General features: G+C 38.0%; 1 protein-coding gene across 4 annotated transcripts in view; it reads right to left on the reverse strand.

Annotated features, from left to right (window-relative positions):
• Nucleotides 1-19,986, reverse strand: part of hdac9b (histone deacetylase 9b) — a 42,121-nt gene extending 22,135 nt beyond the window's left edge. The window contains exons 1-5 of one of the 4 annotated variants that reach the window (XM_088326119.1): nucleotides 19,532-19,986; nucleotides 8,131-8,372; nucleotides 5,147-5,351; nucleotides 3,509-3,626; nucleotides 3,290-3,411 (exon numbers count right to left, since the gene is read on the reverse strand). In XM_088326119.1, the coding sequence (XP_088182245.1) occupies nucleotides 3,290-3,411; nucleotides 3,509-3,626; nucleotides 5,147-5,351; nucleotides 8,131-8,372; nucleotides 19,532-19,640 (796 nt within the window). In that variant the 5' untranslated portion in view covers nucleotides 19,641-19,986. Of the gene's footprint in view, nucleotides 1-3,289; nucleotides 3,412-3,502; nucleotides 3,634-5,144; nucleotides 5,352-8,130; nucleotides 8,373-19,531 lie in introns of all 4 variants that reach the window. The other 3 variants (XM_088326117.1, XM_088326118.1, XM_088326116.1) reach the window with 3 other exon arrangements.
• Between the last annotated feature and the right edge of the window lie 3,588 nt (nucleotides 19,987-23,574).

A 23,574-nucleotide genomic window follows, 5' to 3' on the forward strand; every position in this document is an offset into this window, starting at 1 on the left:
CTAGCCATTTTGTCTTCCTCCTTCCCCTCGAAATTCTTTGGGAATTACAAATGTACTTCCTGCCTACAACATCATCACGGAGAGTCTTGCTTGCCGTGATGTACAGTAACTTAAGCGAGCTTTTTTCTTTCTTTTTTTCAGGAGAATAAGTAAATAAAAAATTGTGACACCATGTGCAAGATTTGTACTTAATTTCATTTATTTTTCCAGTGAAATCCTAAACAGCTTCATCAAACAAAATAACAGCAAAATACAATACTACTTTATGAGCAGATAATTAGTATTTGTTTTAGAAATTCTGCTGATACTGACCGATATGAATGAATGTTACAGTTACTCTCTCACTCACTGGGGAAAAGAAATACTGATTGATGGCATGTTGTTGTTTTTATGCCAAGATAAAATCGGGCAACTTCTTACGGCACACTAGACAAGGTCTCGCAGTGTTCCCCAGCACACGAGTTGAAAAAAACTCTGGCAAGATTTAAATTAAAATTGAATATACCATAAATATACTTTCACTATGACTTACTCAACAAATAAGATTGTTTTGGGTAGAAATTGAGGAAACAAGAAAGGAGAGCGAACATAATGTAATTTGGTGACCTCATAGCTAAGGGGATTTTTTTCTGTTATGTTATTTTTTGGTTCTCGCCAAGGCTTGAGCTTGTGAAAACAACAAGATGTGAATTATTGTTATTTATAGAGCTTTACACAAAGGTCTCCTCGTGCTTTAAACCACTAATCCCACATTTTGTTTTGTTTTTTTTACCTTTTTGGTGGGAACCTGTGTCTTTCAAAATTGCTTTTAAAGCCTGGAACTCGGGGAAGATTTAACTGCTCCATATTACAGCATTTATTACTACTTTTAACAGTCAATCAGTCTGTATACCATTACCCATAACTCTACATTTATTTTAGAGGAACAACATATTTAAAAGTGAAATGGTAATAACTTAAAAAGGCATTTAAGTGTCCTACTAAAGCAGTGGTGAGCAAACTAAAGCTGGCGGGCCACAGGCGTCGTGTGAGCTATTTCATCAGGACCGCCAAACGTAAATGTGAAGTGTTACTAATGAAAATGTGTTCATTTGGTGCCACTCTTGTCCCTAGCGTACCAAACATCCTCACTCGTTATTTTTATCATGTATTTATTTTATGTATCAAGATATTTATCAAATTTAATGAAAAAAAAACAATAGCTTCTGAGCTAGCTTTAGCACATTTAGATTTTTTTTAATGCATATAATTAATTTTAGTGCTTGAAAAGGGACATCATTCATTCACATTTACAGATCCCTTAACCACTTCCTGTTGGGTGTAATGGGCATGTACACGTCGCCAATCGCTCTCCAGTTCGTTTTGTTGGGGAGGGGAGAGGATTTGCTTAACTGCATGAAACAGATATGCATTACTTTGCTTTGATACTGGGTGCTTTGAAACCCAATTTGATTCAACGGTTTATGCATACACACAAAAAAGAAATACAACTTCTAATTGTAAACGTCTGCATATTTATTTATTCCTAAATGCATGTCGTTGCTGCTATTCTAAAGACACTTTTCTCCAATTTCAAAGCTCAATAATGGCGATGCGTCTTTTTGTAATAGCAACAAGGATATCGCAAGAATAGGTTAGGCCTACATTATCTTTTACCATGATGTATCGCCAAGGTTTTGGATTTGAGACTATAGGTAAATACTAAAAAAAGCTAAATCAATACTTTTTTTCCTCTGAGCCCTATTGCCATTTTTTTCTAACAAACTGGGGCCCACATTTCCGAATGCTTTCCCGCCCTGTACTAGAGGTATTCTCATGGCCCAGCCCAATACTAACATTGATAATAATAACAATAATAACCACCCTAAATCCACTGCTTAATCACTACAGAACTAGTAATTAGGAATTCTAGATGACTCTTGATTTTTCTACTCATCACGCTATTTTTACTTTCGGTACCATGTTGTACAATGTTTACCATACCAATAAAAGTCTCCGGCGAGGCAGTGTCTCATTGACTTGTATTATCAAAAAAATATATTAATACATTTAAACATATATCAACTGAAAGTTAATCAAAACAACTTCAAGATATATTATTTAAAAATGATGCGCACAGGAACGAGTCAGAGGAAAACAGTGTCAAAGGGAAAATAATCTTCATTGGAAAATTTCCTGAATACTAATATCCAGAAGAGACTAGTGATACTTTTCTTTTTGTTTTGGACATTTTAATATATATTTTTGCATGTTTTACAGACGTTACGTGTTTTTTCCCGTCTAAATTATTTAGAAGTTGAGTTGTAACTCGTTGAAAGTTCTTATATTTAAACGTTTTTGGTCGTACTTAAGAGTTAATATTTGTATTTTTTTATTTTGTTGTCTAGTTTGTTTTCCAGGGATTCTGTGGTGCTGTACTTTTGCTGTTTAGTATAAAATATGCCCACTGTCACACCCCCAGGCCTGGCCCCAGGAATGCCTCCGAACCCACCTAGGCGGTCCACCCACTGGGGTCTCACAAAATCATATGGCAAACACTGCCGCACAATGTTGTTTTGGCTGAACTATTTCCCATAATGCTCAATTACAGCGGTGTACAATGTGGCACCTTGAGTGAAAATAGTTGATGATGAGAAATAAACAAAAATATATTCCTATCACGTCCACAATCCTAGTAATTAAGATCTGGCGCTTTCACCCAACACTGTCCAGGTATGAATCCCGTGGCATCAGATACTGAGCCGATGTGGTCAGAGGTAATTGTCATCTGTCACTTATTTCTCAAAGACGGTATTACGCTGACATAAAACCTTGTGCATACTGTGCACCCACTCTTTGAGGGTTTTTTTTAGGTACAAAAAAATGTGCGGTCACTTCTCAAGGTTTCTTCATTTTCCTTATGTTAAGGTTTTTGAGTTTTTCCTTGCCGTCATGTAGGTTTTTGATCAGGGGATGATGTAATAATACTCTCTGGTTTGCAATAATCTGTGGTCCATGCAGCCCTTTGAGACTCTTTGTGATTAAGGGCTACACAAATAAACATCACTTAACTTGTTTCCACGAATAAATACAGTATAGTCAAAAATAAGGCACCTTCTTTCCTTTTCGTGGAGCATGGTACCGGTCCGTGGCCCGGTGGTTGTTGAGCACTGATCTATGTGATTAACTAATATAGAAAATTCCAATATTGTATTTTTTGACTGCAACTAAGTACAAATAGGCAAAACAAGTATATACGAGTGCATTTAAACGTCTTGTATGTGTGTCACACCAATGCAAAAGAGCAAACCTGTCTTTCTCAAGGGGAAGTCGTCCTTGCCGTCAACAGGAGACGGCAGAGTGTACTGGCAGGTTGGGGACATGCCGCCCAGAGGTGGCGGGCTTTGGTCCAGAGAGGTGTGATGGGAGGACCTGACAAAAGACCAATAAAAGAATATATGTAAGCATTAAGTTAAGGCCCAAAATATATAAGCCAGGACTGAAAACAATGATAAGTAATCACCTATACCAGAGCTTGGGGTGTTGGATGAAAGAATGAATGACCCCATTACTGGCAGGTTCCTTTGCTGATTTGCTCAACAGAAACTCCTGGAGTTTCTGCTTCACTTCTGTACTGGCCACTGCACCTGTGAGACCAAAAGTTGGAAAAAAACAAGAATTGGGGTTACCCTATGGATACATGACACTGAGTCAGTATTCCAACAAATAGTCCAGAAATTCATAAATATTTGGATAGTAATGTAGAAAGATCTCCCCCTAGTGGCTTACAAGCGTGGACTGCCCAAAAAAGAGAGCGCTCCTATCTAAGGCCGACAGTTCCAGGGCATCGTTTCAAATTACCTGACCTGACAAAGTCATAAGTCATCACCTCTATTATTAGACAGAATATAAAAACAGAAATGAAACCTTAGATCTGAAGCTATTCTCATAGTTCTATTCAAAGATATTTTCAACAGAATCTTGAGATGAAATGGCACCGGGAAGCCTCGGCTATTTGCATTGCTTTAATTATAGTCTTTATTATAATTATCACTTTTGAATTACAGGGACATTCTCAACCTCTTAATTTTACTACTAAAATAATATAAATAACAAATCTGAACCACTGTCGGGAAGAAACATATGTACCGCCATTAGAAATGGAGAATTATTTTTTCATATATAATGGTCTTGCTTAATTTTGTCGATGAAGGCAGTTTTTACCGTAATTCTTATTTTTATCAAACTTTATAGTTGGGAAATCATGTCAAATTATGTGCGTAATATTGTAAATTGCATCTAATTTTATAATAGAGCTTAAATAATCTACTTAAATATAATGATTATTAAAATATTATTAATTAATATACACTACTGTTCAAAAGTTTGGGGTCACCCAGACAATGTTGTGTTTTCCTGCAAAAAGTCACCCTGTCAGTGTTTTTGTTTGCGGGTACTTTTTGACAAAGCTGCTAGTTGAGGACCTGCAAAGCGTCTATTTCTCAAATTAGAGACTCTAATGTACTGCCACTTCTCTTTCTGCTCTGGTTGGAGCCTGTTTGTGGTGATCTTTGAAGGGAGTACTACACACCGTTGTAGCAGATCTTCAGTCTTGGCAATTCTCGCATGGAACAGCCTTAATTTCTTAGAACAAGAATTGATTGTTGAGTTTCACATGAAAGTAGTTTTTTTCCTGGCCACTCTGAAAGTTTAATCACACCCACAAATATGATGCTCCAGATACTGGACTGGCTCAAAGGAAGGTCTGCTTAATACTTTCTCTAACCAACTGGTTTCAGCTGCGCTTCCAGAAATACTCAGAGGATTTGTTAACCTTCAAATGCAATTAGAAAACACAATTTAATATTAGAACCCTGGAGTGCTGGTTGCTGCAAATAGGCCTCTATAAAGCTATGTATATATTGCAATAAAAAGCAGACATTTTTAAATAAAATAGTAATTTACCTCATTAACAATGTATGGTGTGTATTTCTGATTAGTTCCATGTTATCTCAAGTGAAAAAAACAGTGCATTTCCTTCACAAAGAAGAACATTTCAGAACGACCCCAAACCTTTGAACGGTAGTGTACATATTTTTGGGGTTGTTTTATTTTATGTAAATGTAATTCCTATATGGATATTTCCCCCTCGGTGTCGAGCTCTTACTCTCTTTGGATCGCTCTTTGGCCCGAAGACTCAAACTGGAGATGTGTAGCTCTCGTCGGTGCCTCTCTTGCTCTTTTTCCTGCTGGTTCTGTGGCTGCTGCTGGTTCTGCTGCTGCAGCAGCTGCAGCTGCTGTTGCTGCTCCAGACGGCGCTCCTTCTCAGCAAGTTCCTGCTGCTGTTTCATCGCGTGGAGCTCCTGTTGAAGCTGAGCGCGCAGGAAAAACAGGGGTGAGCAAATCTCAAGGGTGAATTTTTTAACGATTATTTTCATAATCAATGGTTGATGATTTTTTTTAATACGCAATGAATGGATTCCTCAAAGACATATTTTATCTATCATACAAAACAAAAAAAGAAAGAGCAATAAATTTCATTTTATGTCTAGCATTTTTTTAATCCACTAAAATATATCACAATTGTAAACCCGCTTTTCAAAATGATGTCAACAAATTTGTTTTTAGAGTTAAATCTTTGAATATGATGACTATTCCGAGAAGGAAAATGATGTATAATATGCTTAAGAATGTGCTTCTTTTGGAGAGTTAAACATTATATTAATATGACCTTTCTTTTGCCCAATTCTATTTACTTTTTTTTTTTCTCTGTACTTCTGCAGAACTTTCTGTTCCCTTGAAAATTGTTAACTTTGTTACATGATGAAACACTCAGACACTATACAGTTAAAACTCTCATACCAAATTTGTTTGTGATGATGCAATGTTCAATATTAAGGATTTTAAAAGATGTAAGATAGAAAAACGGTCTGAGCACCCACTGCCGGACCAAAGTGGTACTACAACTTCGAACGTCACAAGGGAATTATATGCATCAATTTTAACATACTTAATGTTTCATAAATCACTTGATACAATGACCTAATGATCTAATTAGTTGCCAATGCTTTTAATAATCAATGTTATTGATTAGTTGTTGCAGCCCTGTCGAAAAATTAAAAATATTCTACTTGCTGATGCCATCTTCTGGCTGAAATCAGCCTAGGTCAAGCTGCTTTTTACTTATCTCTCTTAAACGCGCTCTAATAAGCTCTTCTTTTTTCCATCTTTTCTAGGGTTTGGGTTGGCATTTTGACTGTATTTGAAATAGTCATTTTCTTACTTTCAACATTTTCATCCTACAATTAGATAAGTCCTCAAGCATGCGCGAGAATTCCCTCCACATCCCCACTGGAACACTTAAAATAAAAGCAGATAGACATGGTGAAAAATATATATATAAAAGGCTCTTTAAACTCATATTTAATATAGAAAATCTTTAATTTTAAACTGTTTAAGGACACCTTAAACAAAACACCCCACATTCACTTTATTTCACCTGATATACTTGGATATAGCTATTTTTGTGGGTGTACTTTGCTTTCTTTTCATTGATGGATGATTTGATGCGTGCATGTGAAAACAGAAAATATTTCTCACACTGACTTGTAACGCAGTCATGCTTCGTATGTTGTATTGCTAAAGTGCTTCTTTTTTTCAATGCCCTACTTTCAAATTTGTACTTTTTTTCAAGCTATTGGTTTTGTCATCGCTTTTTGGCTCGTAGGTCTTTATAAAAGTATGTGTGACATAGTGATACACAATATTTCAAAACATATCAAGTTTTTTTTTCCTTTGTAATCACCAAGAGAAAGAACTATCTCCAATGATTAATGAAACTTTGTATTATTTGACCACCAGATATCACTGTATGCACAACCGAAAATGAGTGCTATAAAGCACAAGTGAGAATACAAACTACTCAAAGTGGCCAAAACCATTTAACTTCTTATTTTTTCCACAGCCTTATGGAGGTTTTTGGGTATCCGTAGCAGCAAGATAGAGTACAATTATGTTAACTCCCACTAGGTGAGGCTCAAATACATTTCTCAACATACGAGGATTTTTAAAAGCGCATGTTTATAAGAGTTTGTGTATTTTTGCTTATTATTTAAATCTGGCAGCTAAGTGGTTAGCGCATCCACGGCACAGTTCTGAGGTCATGGGATCAAATCCAGCTACCAGCCTTCCTGTGCGGGGTTTGCATGTTTTCCCCGTGCTTGCGTGGGTCTCCCCTGGGCACTCCGGTTTCCTCCCGCATTCCAAAAACAAATTGTCCATATGAATACTAGTGAGTTCTCTGTCTCTGTTTGCCCTGCGACTGGCTGGCAACCAGTTGAGGGTCTCCCCTGCCCACTACTCAAAGACTGCTGGGATGGGCTTCAGCACCCCCGCAACCCTACTTAGGATAAGCGGTGCCGATAATGGATGTTTTTATCTTAATGAATCATTTGTTTTACGACTAGGAAGCACTAAACAATACACACTGTGCCTTTAAGATTTGGTATCAGTAATGTCACACATGTATGCCAGGAGGTTTTGGGCGCAAAGTGCGCAGCTAAGCAGTAGACGTACTCACTGGGGCCATTACCCAAGTGGGAGGTAGCTTACACCAACAACAATGGCGACCAAATGAAGAAAGTGCCGTATCTGAGTAACCACAAAAACCAGTACTATGTATTTCATGTGAGGCAGCAACCCCAAATCCTGGGTGGGGGTTGGCACTGCCAGGCTGTATTTACCCAAAAGACACCACTGGAAGTGGTGCCCTCGAGACCCAGGTGGTTAAGGGGTTCTTGATCTATGATGTCCAATTGATGTAAATGATGTTTCCTAGGAGGTACGTGATTTCCAAAATAAAACGAATAATAAAATCGGAAAAAGAAATAAATAAATTTGAAAACATAATAATATTTATACATAAATAAAACGTTTAAATAATCATAAGAATGCGTCATGGATGTTATTTAAATGGTCCTAAATGTGTCTTGGGTAGAACTGTATACAAATGTGTTGGTCAACAAGTCAGTCCCAAAGCTTCTTTCTTTGTGTATTTCTCTCATTTTTAATAATATACACTTTTAGTTTTAGTTTCATTTAATTTACGATTTTGGCCCTAAAAAGTACACAACTCCAACGAGAGACACCCACCTTGAGGTGTTCCTGGAGCTGAGCCTGGTGCTGCCGGGTTAGCTTTTCATGCTGCTTCTGGAACTCGCTGATGAGAAGCTGTTTTTGGATCTGCTGCTGCTTCTGAATGAGAAGCAGCTCCTGCTGCAGCTGCCGTTCCCATAGTCCCGGGTCCGAACCTGGCCCCAGCATCCTCGGGTCCGTGCGCAGGTCCAACGGAGATAACGGTTCCACAACCAGTGGGACGTCTGATTTAATCTCCACTGGATTCCCCCACAAAAGAATGAGAGAAAAAGAACGTGAAATCTCTAATAGTAAACAATCAGTTGAATGTCAATGTTTGGTTTCATGAAAAACGCGAAGTAAATTAAAGGATCGGTAAATATGACGGCGAGTGAGAAAGGGAAGGAAAAAAGTAAGAATCCTGAAGTCAGAGTATTCTCTCATGCAAACCTGTAATTATAATCGTTTCTAAAAACAAACACTGGATCACATCCGGCAGAGTCTACAGGGAGCAGCTGTAAAGAGGACCCAATAGGCATTTGGCACGCAGCTAACACTGGACATTTCAAGTATTTATTTAGATCCAGTCTTCTGACTCTTTAATAAACAAAAAGCATTTTCTCTTCTCTCTCAGAACATCACGTACCTCGTAAAATAGGAACATTTTAATGATCCAACTGGCATTTATGGGGCATATTCTGTTTCTGCTATTTTTTCTAGTTTTGTAAACAGGCGCTGATGTTATTTGGGAGCGTTTTTGTCATTTTATGTAATTGGCAGATACAAACACCGAATCACTTCCTTTATGATCCCAGTTCGGATATAAAGGGAACTGACGAGACGTATAAAAACGGCTAAATAAAGACCTGTAAATGAAGTCTGTTGTAATCTGTGTAGAATACAACCTATGACAGGGATGTTTAATACGCTAGTTAGGGTCTTGTAAGCCTCCTTCCACCAGAGGGCCCTAACCGGCTTAAGAACTGGGTACAGGTGTGCCAATCATCCTAACCCATTTTATACGACTGTTTGGACACTGACTGTTTGTGTCATTGTCATTTTCAGTTCATGCTGGTTTTCATGTCATTTTCATTTCCACAACCATGCCAGATTTGTTCGTGTTTTGCTTCTGGTTTCTTTGTTACATTACCCATGCATTTTTCAACTTCCAGATTTGTTTTTAGTTTTGGGTTTCCTGGCATTTTGTTAGTTGCTTTGTTTCCACTGGTTTGTTTGGTATTTTGGTCCTAGTTTTGTTAATAAATATGGTCCCTGTTTGGTTAGATTTAGAATTTTGTATCGTGATGTGCCTTTTGTACAGTCCTTTCTTGTTTCTTTACAAGTTCAAAATTCATCGATGTCTTCTCTCCTTATTTTGAGTGCCTAATAGTACTTCAACATTGGGACGTTACAATAAAAAACACACAAAAAAAACATTCCGAGGACATAGCTTTTTCTGTGAATAAATAATTTTCTGAAAACATGTCCCCTCCACTAAAAGAGAGAAAAAGCAAACATTACTTGGATAAATTAAAAAATCAAGGAAAAAGTAATATAAGAAAAGATCAACTAAATTTTTATGATTGTATTTTGGTTAGCGTGTGTGCGGCACAGTTCTGAGGTGATGAGATCAAATCTCCTGTGTGGAGTTTGCATGTTCTCCCCATGCTTGCGTGGGTTTCCTCCGGGGACTCCAGTTTCCTCCCACATTCCAAAAACATGCATGTCAGGTTAATTGGCCGGTCTAAATTGTCCCTAGGTGTGAATGAGCGAGCGAATTGTCTGTCCCTGTGTGCCCTGCGACTGGCTGGCAACCAGTTCAGGGTGTCCCCTGCCCACTGCCCGAAGATGGGCTCCAGCACCCCCGCGACCCTACTGAGGATAAGCAGTGCAGATAATGGATGGATGGATGCATAGATTCTCCATAGAAACAGAATAAATGGACTATTTCGTACAATGTATCCAATTAACACTTCAGTGGACTTCTGTAAATGTCTGTTGATGATAATGATTATAGAGCATATCTGTGAAATTTTATAATTGATTATCTTTTGTTCAAAATGTTTGGGCATTAGAAGTATCTATATTATCATTTATATCAGCGTTGTGAAACATTGTATGGAACAAGAATAGACCTGGCACCCTAGGGTAAAACATGTAATTTAAAGATTTAGAAGAGACAAAAGATAAATGAAAAACAAAACCACGACATGCTAGCCGGATAGTGTTGTGACATACAACGACCAGCATGCCGCAAAGTGTTTAGACTCAAGAGCAACCTCCTAACCTACTTGATATTCCAGAAGCTGTTAACAGATTTATTAAGTGCATTCATTGCCTTTAAATGTTCCCTAGACAGGAGGTGGCAAACACAGACAACAAAATGACACACCTAACGTTTGACATTTTTAAATATTTTGTGACTTCATTATCCGGCCGTATTTTTAGGTTTTTGGACCAACCGTCACTTGACATTTTTGAAGAGAGATACACACCCTCCTTAATTGTTGTCACCTACACTCCCTGTGGCATTCACAAAGGTGTAAAAAATGTTAATGACTGCCAGTGTTTTATTTGTACGTAGGGGGTGCTGATTATAAATAGCAACATAAAAGCAAGTGGCGCAATCCTAGTCTATGACAACCCCCGCACTATAGTATCCACCACCCCAACTTGCTGCTGTCATAGCAACACCAGCTACGTAATTATGCACCCCCTCCAAACACCCCCCCCCCCCCCAACCTGCAGATAGTCTCGCTGCAAGACATCTCCTGCCTACTGTGGCAATCTGACATGTGGGCCATTATATCAGCTCTTATATAAGAAATACGTCCCCAGCAGAGAGAGAAGTGGTAAAACAAAAACAAATTACATCAAAAGCGAATCGCGAGCAAGAACTCCTCTTAGAAGAGCTTGAAAGAGAGAAGACGAGCACCGGGGAGTCCTGGACTTCAATGTTCTAAAAATGGCTTCAGTGAAAATGACAGAGGAGGGCACCAGCTCGGCAAGAGCTACCTGTAGATCTGACTTCTCTCTGTTGACGAGGAAAATACATCTTGGCATGTAAGCACTTGACAAAGGACTCCCTGTAATGGGCTCTGTTCCAGGGACAGCCGTGAACCTGTGAACCATTCAAGGACTCTGTGAGTCAGATGCAGTCAGTGCTACTTCTGCCTAATGGACCTAAAAATAGAAGCGAAAACACCTGCCTGCAGGGGGAACTTGCCACTGTGATATTTAATTAATTTCATATTTCATTTCTGTCCTGACTGCGAATGACATTAAGGATCTTCACTTTGATCAAACGCATCAAGCTGAGCTTCTATCACAATTTGTTAGCTAGTATAGGGTGGTTGTAGGCTGGAGTGTGAAGGCTTAAGGCCATGTTTGATAACCGAGGTTGCAGAAAATGGTCCTTGAAGAAACCACATCAGCCTCACGCATTCATGCTTTTCTTTTCTGCCCTCCGTCCATGAGAGTAGCGCAAAATAGAGTACAAAAGTTGAGGGGGGAATAATGAGATCCTTAAGGTATGGTGATTATTCAAGTGCACCGAATAGAGAAGCGACAATGTAGATCTGTCACGACTTTTTGGTCTTGCCAAACGTTCTTTAGACTGGTTGATATCTTAACAAGTTTGCATACTGATCTGCCACAGAATTTTCCTATCTGTTGTTTGTTGTTTTGACTGAGGAACAGTTTACATCATTGTTACTTTCTTGTTTCTGTTCTTTGATACAATACCCTTTAAGTTCGATACGCTTTTGTAACCTAGGAAGTTTAATAAAATAAAAGGGCTCTTGGCCTTTAGACCAGGTTGGTATTTCTTATCTGAAGCCTCACCCATATGCTCTTCTTTGAAGTTGAAGATCCACAGATGTCTTCTCGCTTTATTTAGTGTGTCTAATAATCTTTAAATCTAACACTAATCAATGTTGTTTAGTGATTTCGTTTTAACTGTCAGACACCTTAAAGTCTTGACTTTCCCATTCAAAGTATTTTTATCATTGTTTTTTTCAAAAGGTTAAAAATGTAGATAAAAAAATGGTCCACTGGTAGATAATATTGCCCATTTGAAGAATCATCTATGGTCCTTTAACAGATCTTAGAAACAAATGAGAAAAACAGGTTTAAATGAAGTTAACCATCGATTTTTTTCTTGAGGATGATAAAAAAATCACTATTATCTCTCAAAGATGAATTTTGGATATAGTTTTTTTACATGACAGCAACTTTAAATTTGCTAAAGACTGATTTAGGAAGCAGCTCCTTGATGACAAATTAAGGTACACTGCAAGGTACGCTTGTCTTGGCCTACAAATAAAAATAAATTCCCGAAGGGTTTTTACTGATGAAATTACGACAGATTTAATTATCAAAATATTTTTCCGAGCCTACCTCATTAGCCAAAGCCACAACAATAATTATAATTATTGGAGACACTCTGATATACATAAATTGGGCTATAATGTATTTTGTCTTAAATTTTTGAATGTTAAAAAAATGAATTACAGTTACATTTTTTTTACCTTTTAGATTTAGATTCAATGTATTGGTTGCCTTAGGAAAATTCACTTCCACCCACTGTACAAGGGGGTACAACAGGCTTTACATTACAAAAACAACAGAATGACAAATATATATATGACAATGGGACAATGGGGGCAGACTGATTGGATGGGTCAGAGGGGCTTTTTGCACAGGGGATCAGGCTTATCCCGGGACAGGCCCTCCTGAGTCTTATTGACCTGTATCTGCACCCTGACCGCAGTGAGATGAAATATTTCTAGGGGTGGTGCGCCCCAACATTTTTGTCATGAAAAAGGAGTGCCCTGACTAACTAAAAGTTGAGAAACACAGTTTCAGTTCTACGTGTTTCAACGTAATTTGTCCTAAAGGCGAGGAAATCTTTAGCTTTTTTCAAACGAAACATTCCTTGGGCAGACGAGAATAACGAACCTCCAGTAACTGGGCCGAATATAAATGCTCCAAATATAGACGACGTGCGAAAAGACTGTCACACTTGAGAGGCTGCCAGCATAATTCAACACTTAGAATAAAAAACGCACCATGTTGCATTCAAGTCATTTTCAGGTGAAAGATATAATGATGCCTGAAACCATGTTGAGTTTTAAGGGACAAAGACATTTTTTAATAAAAGAATGGCGCTCCTCACGACATTGGTAAACAAAATATTTGTGAATGACGGCTCGCAAATGTGTTTTTAGCACCGGGGCGAGACAAGTACCCTGTCGCCCCATGCCTAAATTCCTCCCTGAAGAGGGATCGTCGAGCGGCGATTGGGTGACTAACACTCTGTGTTCCTAAAAGTGTTTACTCTCCTTCCCCTTTGCCTTTCTCTGGGCTAGTGTGACAATTAACACTCTGAATAAAATAGCCTATGTGAGAAGCAAGCAATTCACAATACAAATATATTTCACGGAAAATCAAGCGTTGACAGGAAATAATTGAGAAGCACTGCTGTAGGGAGCCCCTTCCAATTACAGGCTGCATCAACATCATGTTTTATGAGCACAAAATAACATAAGCAGTCACACTTGATAGCTTCGTTTGTGTTGCATGTTGCATGCATATAAAATTAATGTTTGCTGGTCTAAATTCTCTCTGTGACAATATATACTAAAGGGAGCGACACAGTAGATCTTGCAGGGGTTTAAAGAAATAAAATAAAAAAGTAGCTTATCTTTAGGACTGCAATGAGGCACTGGAGCTCTCATTAGGTGCCTTGTTATTTTGAGCAGCTGGAAATCTAAAGCAGGAAACGGTACTTTATTTTTAAGACGCTGGCTCGTCCTTGCTACTGAGCCAGATTTCAGACTTGTAGCCTGTCTCATGACAAAGAAAAGTGACCTGAATCTTAACAAACATTATCACAGTCTCCTGTTTAGCCATTAGCTAAAAAAAACCTCATTCTTTTAATATTAATAGTAAGCATTTTGCAAAAAAACATAACAAATTACTAGAACCTGAAATTTAAAATAAAATGTAACGCTGTCAATGTCTTTGAAGAAATGATAACCCGCATCCTAATAAAAAAATTACAAGAAATCAAGTATACCCCTAACTCGGGGACGAGCATCTCTTCTCAAAATCTCAAAGATCTGATCGACAACACAACCCAATAGTGGGTAAACTACGGCTCGCGGAGCACATACAGGTCAGGCTTTTTCATCCAGCCCACCAAACGAAAATGGTCAAAATCCGACAGTATAGTCAATAGCACCACTAATAACAAATGATTCGTTCTGATACCAACTTTATCCCATTGTCTTTCGAGTGTCTACAACAAAAAGGCTACTGCAGAAATACACCAAAAATACTACAACATTACTATAAAACTAAATATCAATTTTAGGATTTAAGAACAAGAACATGTTTTTTTTCTTTCATGAATGGAAGAAATACTATAGAAATACTACAAGGATACATCTGCAGTAAAACTATAATATAAAAATATTATTACAGTAATATAACAACATAAATACTAGCAAAATACAAAAAGAGTAATCTTGCAAAAATACTAAAGAAATAATACATAAATACTGCTAGGAATATGCTTTACAAATTGCACATAAATAATACAGAAATACTAGAAAAATAATGTATAAGAAATACAAATATTATTAATAGTAATATAAATAAGTCATAAATATAACAAATATCAAACTACATTGATACCACAAAAACCTGACAAAACCCACGCAAGCACGGGAAGAACATAGAAACTCCGCACAGAAGGTCTGGAGCTGGATTTGAACCCATACAGGAGGTTCCCATGACATGAACTGTGCCGCACAAGCGCTAACCACTGCGCCGCCGTGCTGCCCCTGATTATGCAAATGCTACGAAAATACAATTTCAAAAATACTTCAAAATACTACAAAAAATGCTACAGAAATACTCCAAAAAATCCGACTGAAGAAATTATACAGTAATACACCAACAAATATAACTACAGTAATACTACAAAACAGAATATCAAATTTAGTGCTTAGAAACAGGGACCTAATACAGTATATTATTATGCTTCAATTGTGAACATTTCAAAACCCATTTGATGAAACTAATCCATTTAAAAACAAATATTAAAACATAAAACATGTAAATGTCTGATTGTTTATTTATTCATAAAAAAAAAAAATAAGTGGATAAGTCACCAGAATCAATCCCCTTGCCAAATGTTTAAACCCCTGATATAAGCTGTTTTGTAACTTCTCATCCATCCAAAGTACTGTAAATGTTTGTTTTTTTGTGTGTATACTTCAAACGCATACTAAGATGACCTAAAGGTAAACAAAACACACAAGGGTACTTGGATGATTGACAATATTGTCTGCAAGGTTTCTATTGATGAAGGTTTGCATGATGTCGTGCACTCGGGCTGAGCTAATTAGTTTCCTGGTTAGAGATCTGTTTCGACCAAGCTTCACTGACACATATGCCCTTTTATATTACTATTTCAAATGAAATGGTATTATCCAAACAAAAAAGAGAACGGCTTAACCTCGATTCTTAGAACCCTCAAGTTATTAATTTGAGCCGGAAGGGTATGGCAACACCTCGCAAACAACAACATCTGCATTCAATTCAAGTGATTTTCCATAATTGAGAGAACAAGTGCTCTCACTATTAATACATGTTCCTAGGCACTGTTATAATAGGACCATACCAAGAAGGAATGATAATGCACAGACGCCTAATCTTAGCAGGCTAATGCCATAAGCCGAAAATAACCCACCTAAGAATAGCTGACCCACAGAATAAGCAAGGAGGCTGAATTCAGGCACTCTGTGCAGCCGTTGTTTACCACACAGGCCTTGCACACTGAAAACGTGTGACAACATGATTTATTGACAGTAAGAATGTGTCATCCCCCTGTCTCCCTCTAAATTTGTGCAGCTTGCTGCATCTCAGTTAAACTTGTGCTTTTAAAAAAAAATCACATTGGAAACCCAAATTATGCCTGAATGTGCTTTTTTTCCCCATTTATTGCTCATCATGTGTTTAACAAATATTACTGTAGCCCTCATGTGAACGTCACAAACATTGAATAAGTTTGGACAGCTCTTTGTGACTCTCAAAATCGTACATATATTTATTCGTGTGTAACACATTTTTTCTTATCTAAAAAATAACTCAATGTTTGGGTAACCATACACAAGGTTTAACCGTATTACTGCATTAGATGGTTGTATCGGGATTTGAACCCGGATCATGGCAGTGAGAGTGCCAAACTCTAACCACTGGAACACCAGTTAGATGGATGACATACAAAAAAGCATTGGGTTTTATTTGATTATCACATTATGTTTAGTCAAGGTACCAGAAACAAACACACGCAGCGTAGAGGGAACATTGTCCGCCAGTAAAGTTGACCGCAGTATAAAATAAATTTATAAAAAACAAAAAAAAACAATAATACACCATTTGACCAGATGATGGCAGTAGCCCTCTGACCACCTTGCCCTTGGTTTCCTTGAGAATTTTAGCCTATCCTATTTCTGACATAGAAACTGTCAATTAAAAAAGGAAAGTTGACTGTGAGGGAAGCCGCTTCCAGAACAAGTGGAAATTAGAGTGTTTTTTCACTGAAATCCAAAACAAGTGCATTTGCCTAATTAGCTAAGAGACTATGGCTGGTTTCAAAGTATATGATATCAAGAGGTACTGCCAGACGAAACATGCTGACAGGCTAACTGGAAATGAATGGTGTGAAAAGGTGAGGCAACTGGAAGCTTTTTTAACAGCACGGCAGCTCTTTTTCATGAGAACCTATAGGTCAAATGAAAAGGCTACAAAGAAGAGTTACGAGGTTGCGATGCTGATAGCTAAGCACTTGCAAACCTTTCACGAATTTATAAAAGACTATTTAAAAAATTCAGGCTGAATAGTCGTCTCTCACACATTCTCTACTTGCCAAATCTGGCGCTCAAAAGTTCGGACACCCTTGCACTACACACTCCAAATTATTTCCACTGGTGGTCAGGTGGATAGAATTTGGTGATTTTACTGCCACAATCTGGGTTCGACTCCCGTGGCATCTAAGCACAAAGTGTGATATGTGAAAATAAAAATGTATACAGATCTTTAATGAAAAATCAAGAGTGCTCATTATAAACATAAAAATGCATTAAATCCTGACTCATCCTGAGTCGGCCATTATTGTCATGTGAGTAGTCCACGCACTTTGCAAACTAGTGCAGTCAATATCTGTGGTTAAAGCCCCGAGAGAAGCCTTTTGTTGTCCCATCAGCATAACCATCACATTTATTCCACTTCCCAAAAACTACACGAAAGCAACATCCTCTTCATGATTCTGGTGACTCATTTTGGCCGCCGAGAGATTGGGAAAGGGGGGAGCTAGCACACTTCCTATTCGTATTGTTTAGCGCTAAGACAATGTTCCAAATAGGATATTTGGAACCGTGTTATGGTTGCTAGGACACAAAAGCATCATAACTGACATACTGTTTTTTTCGCATTACAAGGCACATCGGATTATAAGGTACACCCCCCAAAAATAGTTTTTGTCCTATATTTTATATATATATATATATATATATATATATATATATATATATATATATATATATATATATATGGCACACTGGACTGGTGCATGGAATAATGCTTTGGTAAGAGATTCCATATATGTTCGTTTTATAAAGGTACGGTATGTAGATGCAATGATAGTCGAATAATGTTGCCGACCAAAATCAGAAAACATTGCATGCAACAGAAATCGAACCCATGTCACGGTAGTTAGAGCGAGCCATAACGATCAAAAACCAAACAAAAAACAGATGTCTGGGTTGGCAAGAAATTAAAAGCCCTATAAAAACCTATTTTCAGGTAAAAATAGAAAGTCATTCATGCATAAAAGTTAGTCATTCAGGGGGTAATACTTATTCAAAAAAAACTTATCACACAAAAAAACGTATATGTATTTCCTTCACCCATCTTCTTCCATTTTTTTTCTGAAAAATCTCGAGGGAAGCTGCAGGTCGCTGACCATCGCACTAGACCACTAGTGATACAGATAAAATACAAAAAGGCTTTTGATTTTTTTTCATACTCACAGTGCCAGAAAAGGGATGTTAGAGAATGGAAAAGACAGGAAGTCCTCCTTACAAATATAAATAAACACAAAAAAAAAAAACCATGAGGAGAGAAACAACTCTTGGGTGTATCTGATGATGAATCTGACTTTGCGTTTCTTTATATCTTTTGGGACGACTTTCTTTTTTCTCCATTCTGTAACATTCATTTCTAGCACCTAAGTGAAAATAGTGTGATAATAAGATAAAATCGAATGCCTTATTTGCATGTCATCTTGCACCACAGTAGCGCAGCAATTTTCAACAAGTGTGCCTGGGAACACTACTGTGCCATGAGAACTTGTCTAGTGTGCCACAGGAAATTACCCAATTTTATCCTTGCAAATAAAATAGTGATCAACCAAGTAACAGTAGCTTTCATCCATATCAGTAAGTGGGAACACATTACATTTTTTTCTTTTTATACACTAACTTCACAGTTCATTTATCATATATTATACATTAATTTATATGTATTATGTTTTTTATGTATTTCTGCTCAGGAAGTAGCAAAGGGGACACATATTTAATAAGGTTATTTAATGACCCTGTTTAAGATTGCCTGGCAAAAAACACAACAAGGTAAAAAATCTTGCACATATTTTTCATTATTATTTTGTTATTTTTGTTTATTTTTGCCCATCTGATGTTTTTTTTCTAATTTTCTGGGGGGGAAAAAACAAATAAAATGATAGTAAAACAAAATCCCCTATTACAGGAAAATTATAACCAAAATGATTAACCTGTATTGCTTCCTGAGCCATTTGACCACTAACGATTAGAAGAACTTTATAACGTCAGTTTAAGCTTTGAAAAATAAAATTAAAGAAAAAAGGGTGCCTTGCCTCAATAAAGGTTGAAAAAAAACAACTGTTTAGCGGATAAATGTCAGTGCTCTCACATGCCACGACCTGGGTTTGACTCCCGTTGCATTTCAAGGGGAAGCTTTGCGAGGATGGTCAGTGATGTTTTTCGATGGTTCAATCATAGTATACTATAAACGTATAATCGCTGTATGCACTTTCAATCTTATCCACCGAAATGTAGCTTTAAAATCTCTGACCGATTCTTGGTTTTTAGTTTTTATAGTCCAGAAAGTACGGTATATACCTTGAATGGGGAAAGACGCACCTTATCCTACCGCGGAGCCCAGCGGAGAGTTGTTTTTTGGAGAGAAAGACGAGCGGACAGTTGAAAGAATTGAGAATTAAAAGAAAAGACAGTGAGTGCGTGGAGGATGGACTAGCATGTAAAAAAGAGAAAAGAAGAGAAGCAAACGCTAAATTCTCGAGATCGGTCACCTGAGTTGTTGACGTTGTGCATCCCGCTCGGGTCGAGGAGCGGCTTGGCTCCGGCGCGGAGGTCACTTGTGGAAAAACTTGACTCGCTTTCGTAAATGGTCTGCAGCATACTCCGCTTAGCGATCAGATCTCATCGCAGACCTTCCTCCTCCTCTTTTTCTGCGCCTTCCTTTGCTTCTCGGCAACGAAGGCAAAAGCGGAGTTTCTCTGCAAAGTGTCGCGTATACTGTTGCGCCCTGCACCTCGCTCAGAAAGCAATGTGCGCTAGGGAGGGAGGGAGCTTCATTTGCATGTGAATCAACAACTGCTTGGCCCACAGGTGACAGAAATAGAACAATAGCCAGCCCTGGCTAAAAATAGGTCAGGCGAGGCGCGGGGATTGGAGCAGCATTGGTGCGTTTAAAAATACCACGCCAAACACAGCTGTCTTCTACAGCTCCTGCCAGAAGGCATGTCTCCTGACTCCCTCTGCAGATGGAGTCTTGATCTCCCCCTCCCTCGCTGAGTCGTGGAACAAGTCTCTCAACTCTATTTTTTGTGTCTATTTTGTTCTCTCAGGTGCACGACCAAAACGGTTAATTTTTTTGCATTGATGAGTTTTTCAAGCGATTCGTTTAAGTATTGCTTTCATGTTAATTTGGGAAAGCAGCCCCTTTTTTATCCTCAAAAAACGTGCAAATAGAACTATACACAGGGTAGGATATCGAGATCATTCTAATATTTTATTCCTGCAGTCCAAATTATTAAAATTAGATGATTTATTAAAAATTTGCACTGCACAGCTGTTATTTAAGGTCAACAAAAACATAGTGCCAGAAAACATCCGTAAGTTATTCATTCGGAAAGAAGGAAATTATAACTCATGGGGCTGTAGTGAATTCATGATCCCAAAGGTGAGAACCACCAGGAAAGGTATGTGTGTGTCTGTGTGTGGAGCCAAGCTCTGGAACGGTTTGTAAGACGAGATCAAACCATGTCCAACTATTCACTTGTTCAAATTTAAATACAAAAAAACATTCCTGGCGGAATACAGAGATGAAGAAAATCGATGAGTGATACGAGAGATTGGGAATAGTGCGTCTAGAACTATGATTAACTTTGTGTTATTGTTCCTGTTGTTATATCATACTTGTTATTATTAATAGTATTACAATTGTTGTTATATAATTGGTGTGTTTAATAGGGAAGATGAAGGGGTAGGGAATCTAAGCATTTGCTTCTGACTACCCCTATTCGAACATATTATGTAATATTATTTTGTTGTTGAGTTATTGTTTTTGTTCTGTTTTTATTTTAATGTTTGATAAAGTTTTCATTCATTCATTCAACAACAACAAAAATTGCCGTTTTGGGGGTGCTCAAGAACCCCCAAATTAAACCCCAATACCACCAAATATTATAGCACTTTTAAAACTCTCTTTTCTTTGAAAAGGTATGTTGTTTAGCATATAGTGCCTCCTAGTGGGACTTGTCTGGACCAAAACAGAGACAGGACCCACTTTTGTTACGGTTTTATTCCGTTCTATTGGAAAAAAGGAAAGGTTTGCCTCCACGATCCGGTGGGTGATCGCTGGGCGCGGGTGGCAGGTCGCTCTTAACGCGGAAGAGGGACTTCCTTGGCGAGCAATGTCGGTGTCGGGAAACAGAAAAACGTGGTTGGGGTCGTAAGCGAGTCGTAAGCCAGGAAAGGAGAGTAGACGTGGTCAAGGACAAAAAAGTTTAAAAGCTGGAACGGGAGAGTAGACATGATCAGGATCAAAAAACAAATCAAAGCCGGGGGACAGACAGGAGCAAAAAACAGGTTGGAGTCAGGGTCGAAAAAAAGGCTTGCCTCGTGTAAACTGAGGTTCGCAGATGGACTGACAACAGGTGACAGAAAGGAATGGCTTTAAATAGGGACAGGGAGCCAATCAAAGTCCGAGGCAGTTGGGGCCTAAGGTGCATCACATCGGTAATCATCACAGGGACTAAAAACGTTCCTTTGGAAAAAAAAAAACTTTGACCAGGCAAAACTACATGAACTAACATACAATACTATTTTTTATTAAAAAAGAATTATAGGTCGAGAAATGTAATGGAAATTCCACTTAGATCAGGTTAATGTTTGTGGTGGGTGGGTGCCTCCATCATGTGCTCTGAGGCACTGGCCCTCGCTCGCACAGTGCCATCTAGTGGTTAAATATTACACATTGGACCTTTATTAAAGGACATGATCGGCTTGAATATGATGAAAAACACTAGATTAAAAGAAAGTTAAAAAAACAATAACTTGAACAACGCAGCGTCAAATATAACTCTACTGCCATGAAATGGTTCAGTTCATTTGATTCCGAGCACCGGCCCCATATCTACGTATCCAAAGGTGAGTTGTAATATTGACTGGATACCCTTTTTTTTCTTTTAACCATCACATCAATATTTTGAAAATGTTGAAAGAGCCATACTAGACTAAAAAAAAAAAAACTAAAATGCCTTAAGCCGCAACAAAATGAAACAAAATATAAGCCTTATGTAAGACTTAAAAAAAAGATATTCATACACACAATTTACTCATTGAATGTTTCCTCTAAACATGTTTTAGCTTAATAAACATTAGAATTGTTTTTTGTGTGAGTGTATTTGGCTTCCGACAAGAACCAGATTTTAAAATTTCTCTCCCACTTTTCCATTTTTGAAAAAGTTGCAGGGAGCAACTAGAGCGGCGCTAGAGAACCCCTGATTTAGTCATTGTACAGTCTCTACATTGACCTAAGTCAGGAATTTCAAACTCAATTTACAGTGGCGCCGCTGAATTCACCTTTCAAGTAAAGTGGGGCTGCATCGGGTTTTCCACAAGATAAAAATATCCTGTTAATATCAAATTTCTTTTTTTCTTGAATAAAATAAAATCTGAAGATAAAATAGTAACCATATTAAGAATTTAAAAAAACATTAATAAGTAAATAGTTATATTAGGGAACATGAGACTTAAGACACCAAATGCTGTTATGAACACATACGCACGCTCTCCAATTGGCCCCACCTGTGTGGTGCCAGCTGTGGCTCGTTGACAGATTGGCTTCTCTTCCATTTAAGCTCACTGCTCTCAATCTCCCTTTGTCAGTCCGTCAACAAACCTCTGCCCCGCAAGACGTGGGTTTTGACTCGGTCCTGTTTCCTGTTGGTATTTCCTGTCCAGTATTGTTCCCGTTTATTTTGTCCTGTTTAATATCGGTTTCCTGTTTTGATATCAACCTCTCTGTCCCGTTGTTTAATATTGGTTTCCAGTTTCGTTCCCGTCTAGTTTGTCCTGTTTTATTTTGATATCCTGTTTTGATATCAATCCTGTCGGTCCCGTTGTTTAATATCGATTTCCAGTTTCGTTCCCGTCTAGTTTGTCCTGTTTAATTTCGATATCCTGTTTTGATATCAGTCCTGTCTGTTCCGTCCTGTCCGGTAACGACCCCATCTGTCCGATATCTGCTCGGGCAATTGCTATCGATGTCGTCGGCCTCTGGTTTCCTATCATTCCATGCCAGACTGCTGCCTAACATGGATGACTCCCCATTTCCCGTAAAATAAAAGGCTTGTGCGAGAAACGTCACGCATTTGGGTCCTGATCCTGTTCCGATTCCTAAGAAAACTCACAGAATTATGACTACACGTCTCAATATTCTAATAACCCCTCTTATTACCAGCTCAGTAGCCTAGATGGTAGTGTGCCCGCTTTGAGACTGGGAGGTCGCTGGTTCGCGCCTCGACCGAGACATACCTAATTGGTATAATGGCGGCGCCCTCTGGCTGCGGCTGCATCGACTCGCTACAACGGGTCAGATGTATCGACATTTCGTTCTGTGTACATTGTTACAAAGAATGACAATACAAAGGAAATTATTATTATTATTATTAACTATTATTACAACTCAATACTTTGAAAAAGAAACAATTTGCAAATAGAATACCTTTCAAGAAAAAAAATGTAAATAACTGCAAATCCCTCTCTTGAAACTGAAAGAGTTTGATTTTTTTTCTTAAAAGATTTCATCACTCAAAGAGCTTTTAAT

Source organism: Urocampus carinirostris, chromosome 2, assembly GCF_059441175.1.
Source record: "Urocampus carinirostris isolate Australia breed hairy pipefish chromosome 2, RoL_Ucar_1.0, whole genome shotgun sequence".
Lineage (NCBI taxonomy): Eukaryota > Metazoa > Chordata > Actinopteri > Syngnathiformes > Syngnathidae > Urocampus > Urocampus carinirostris.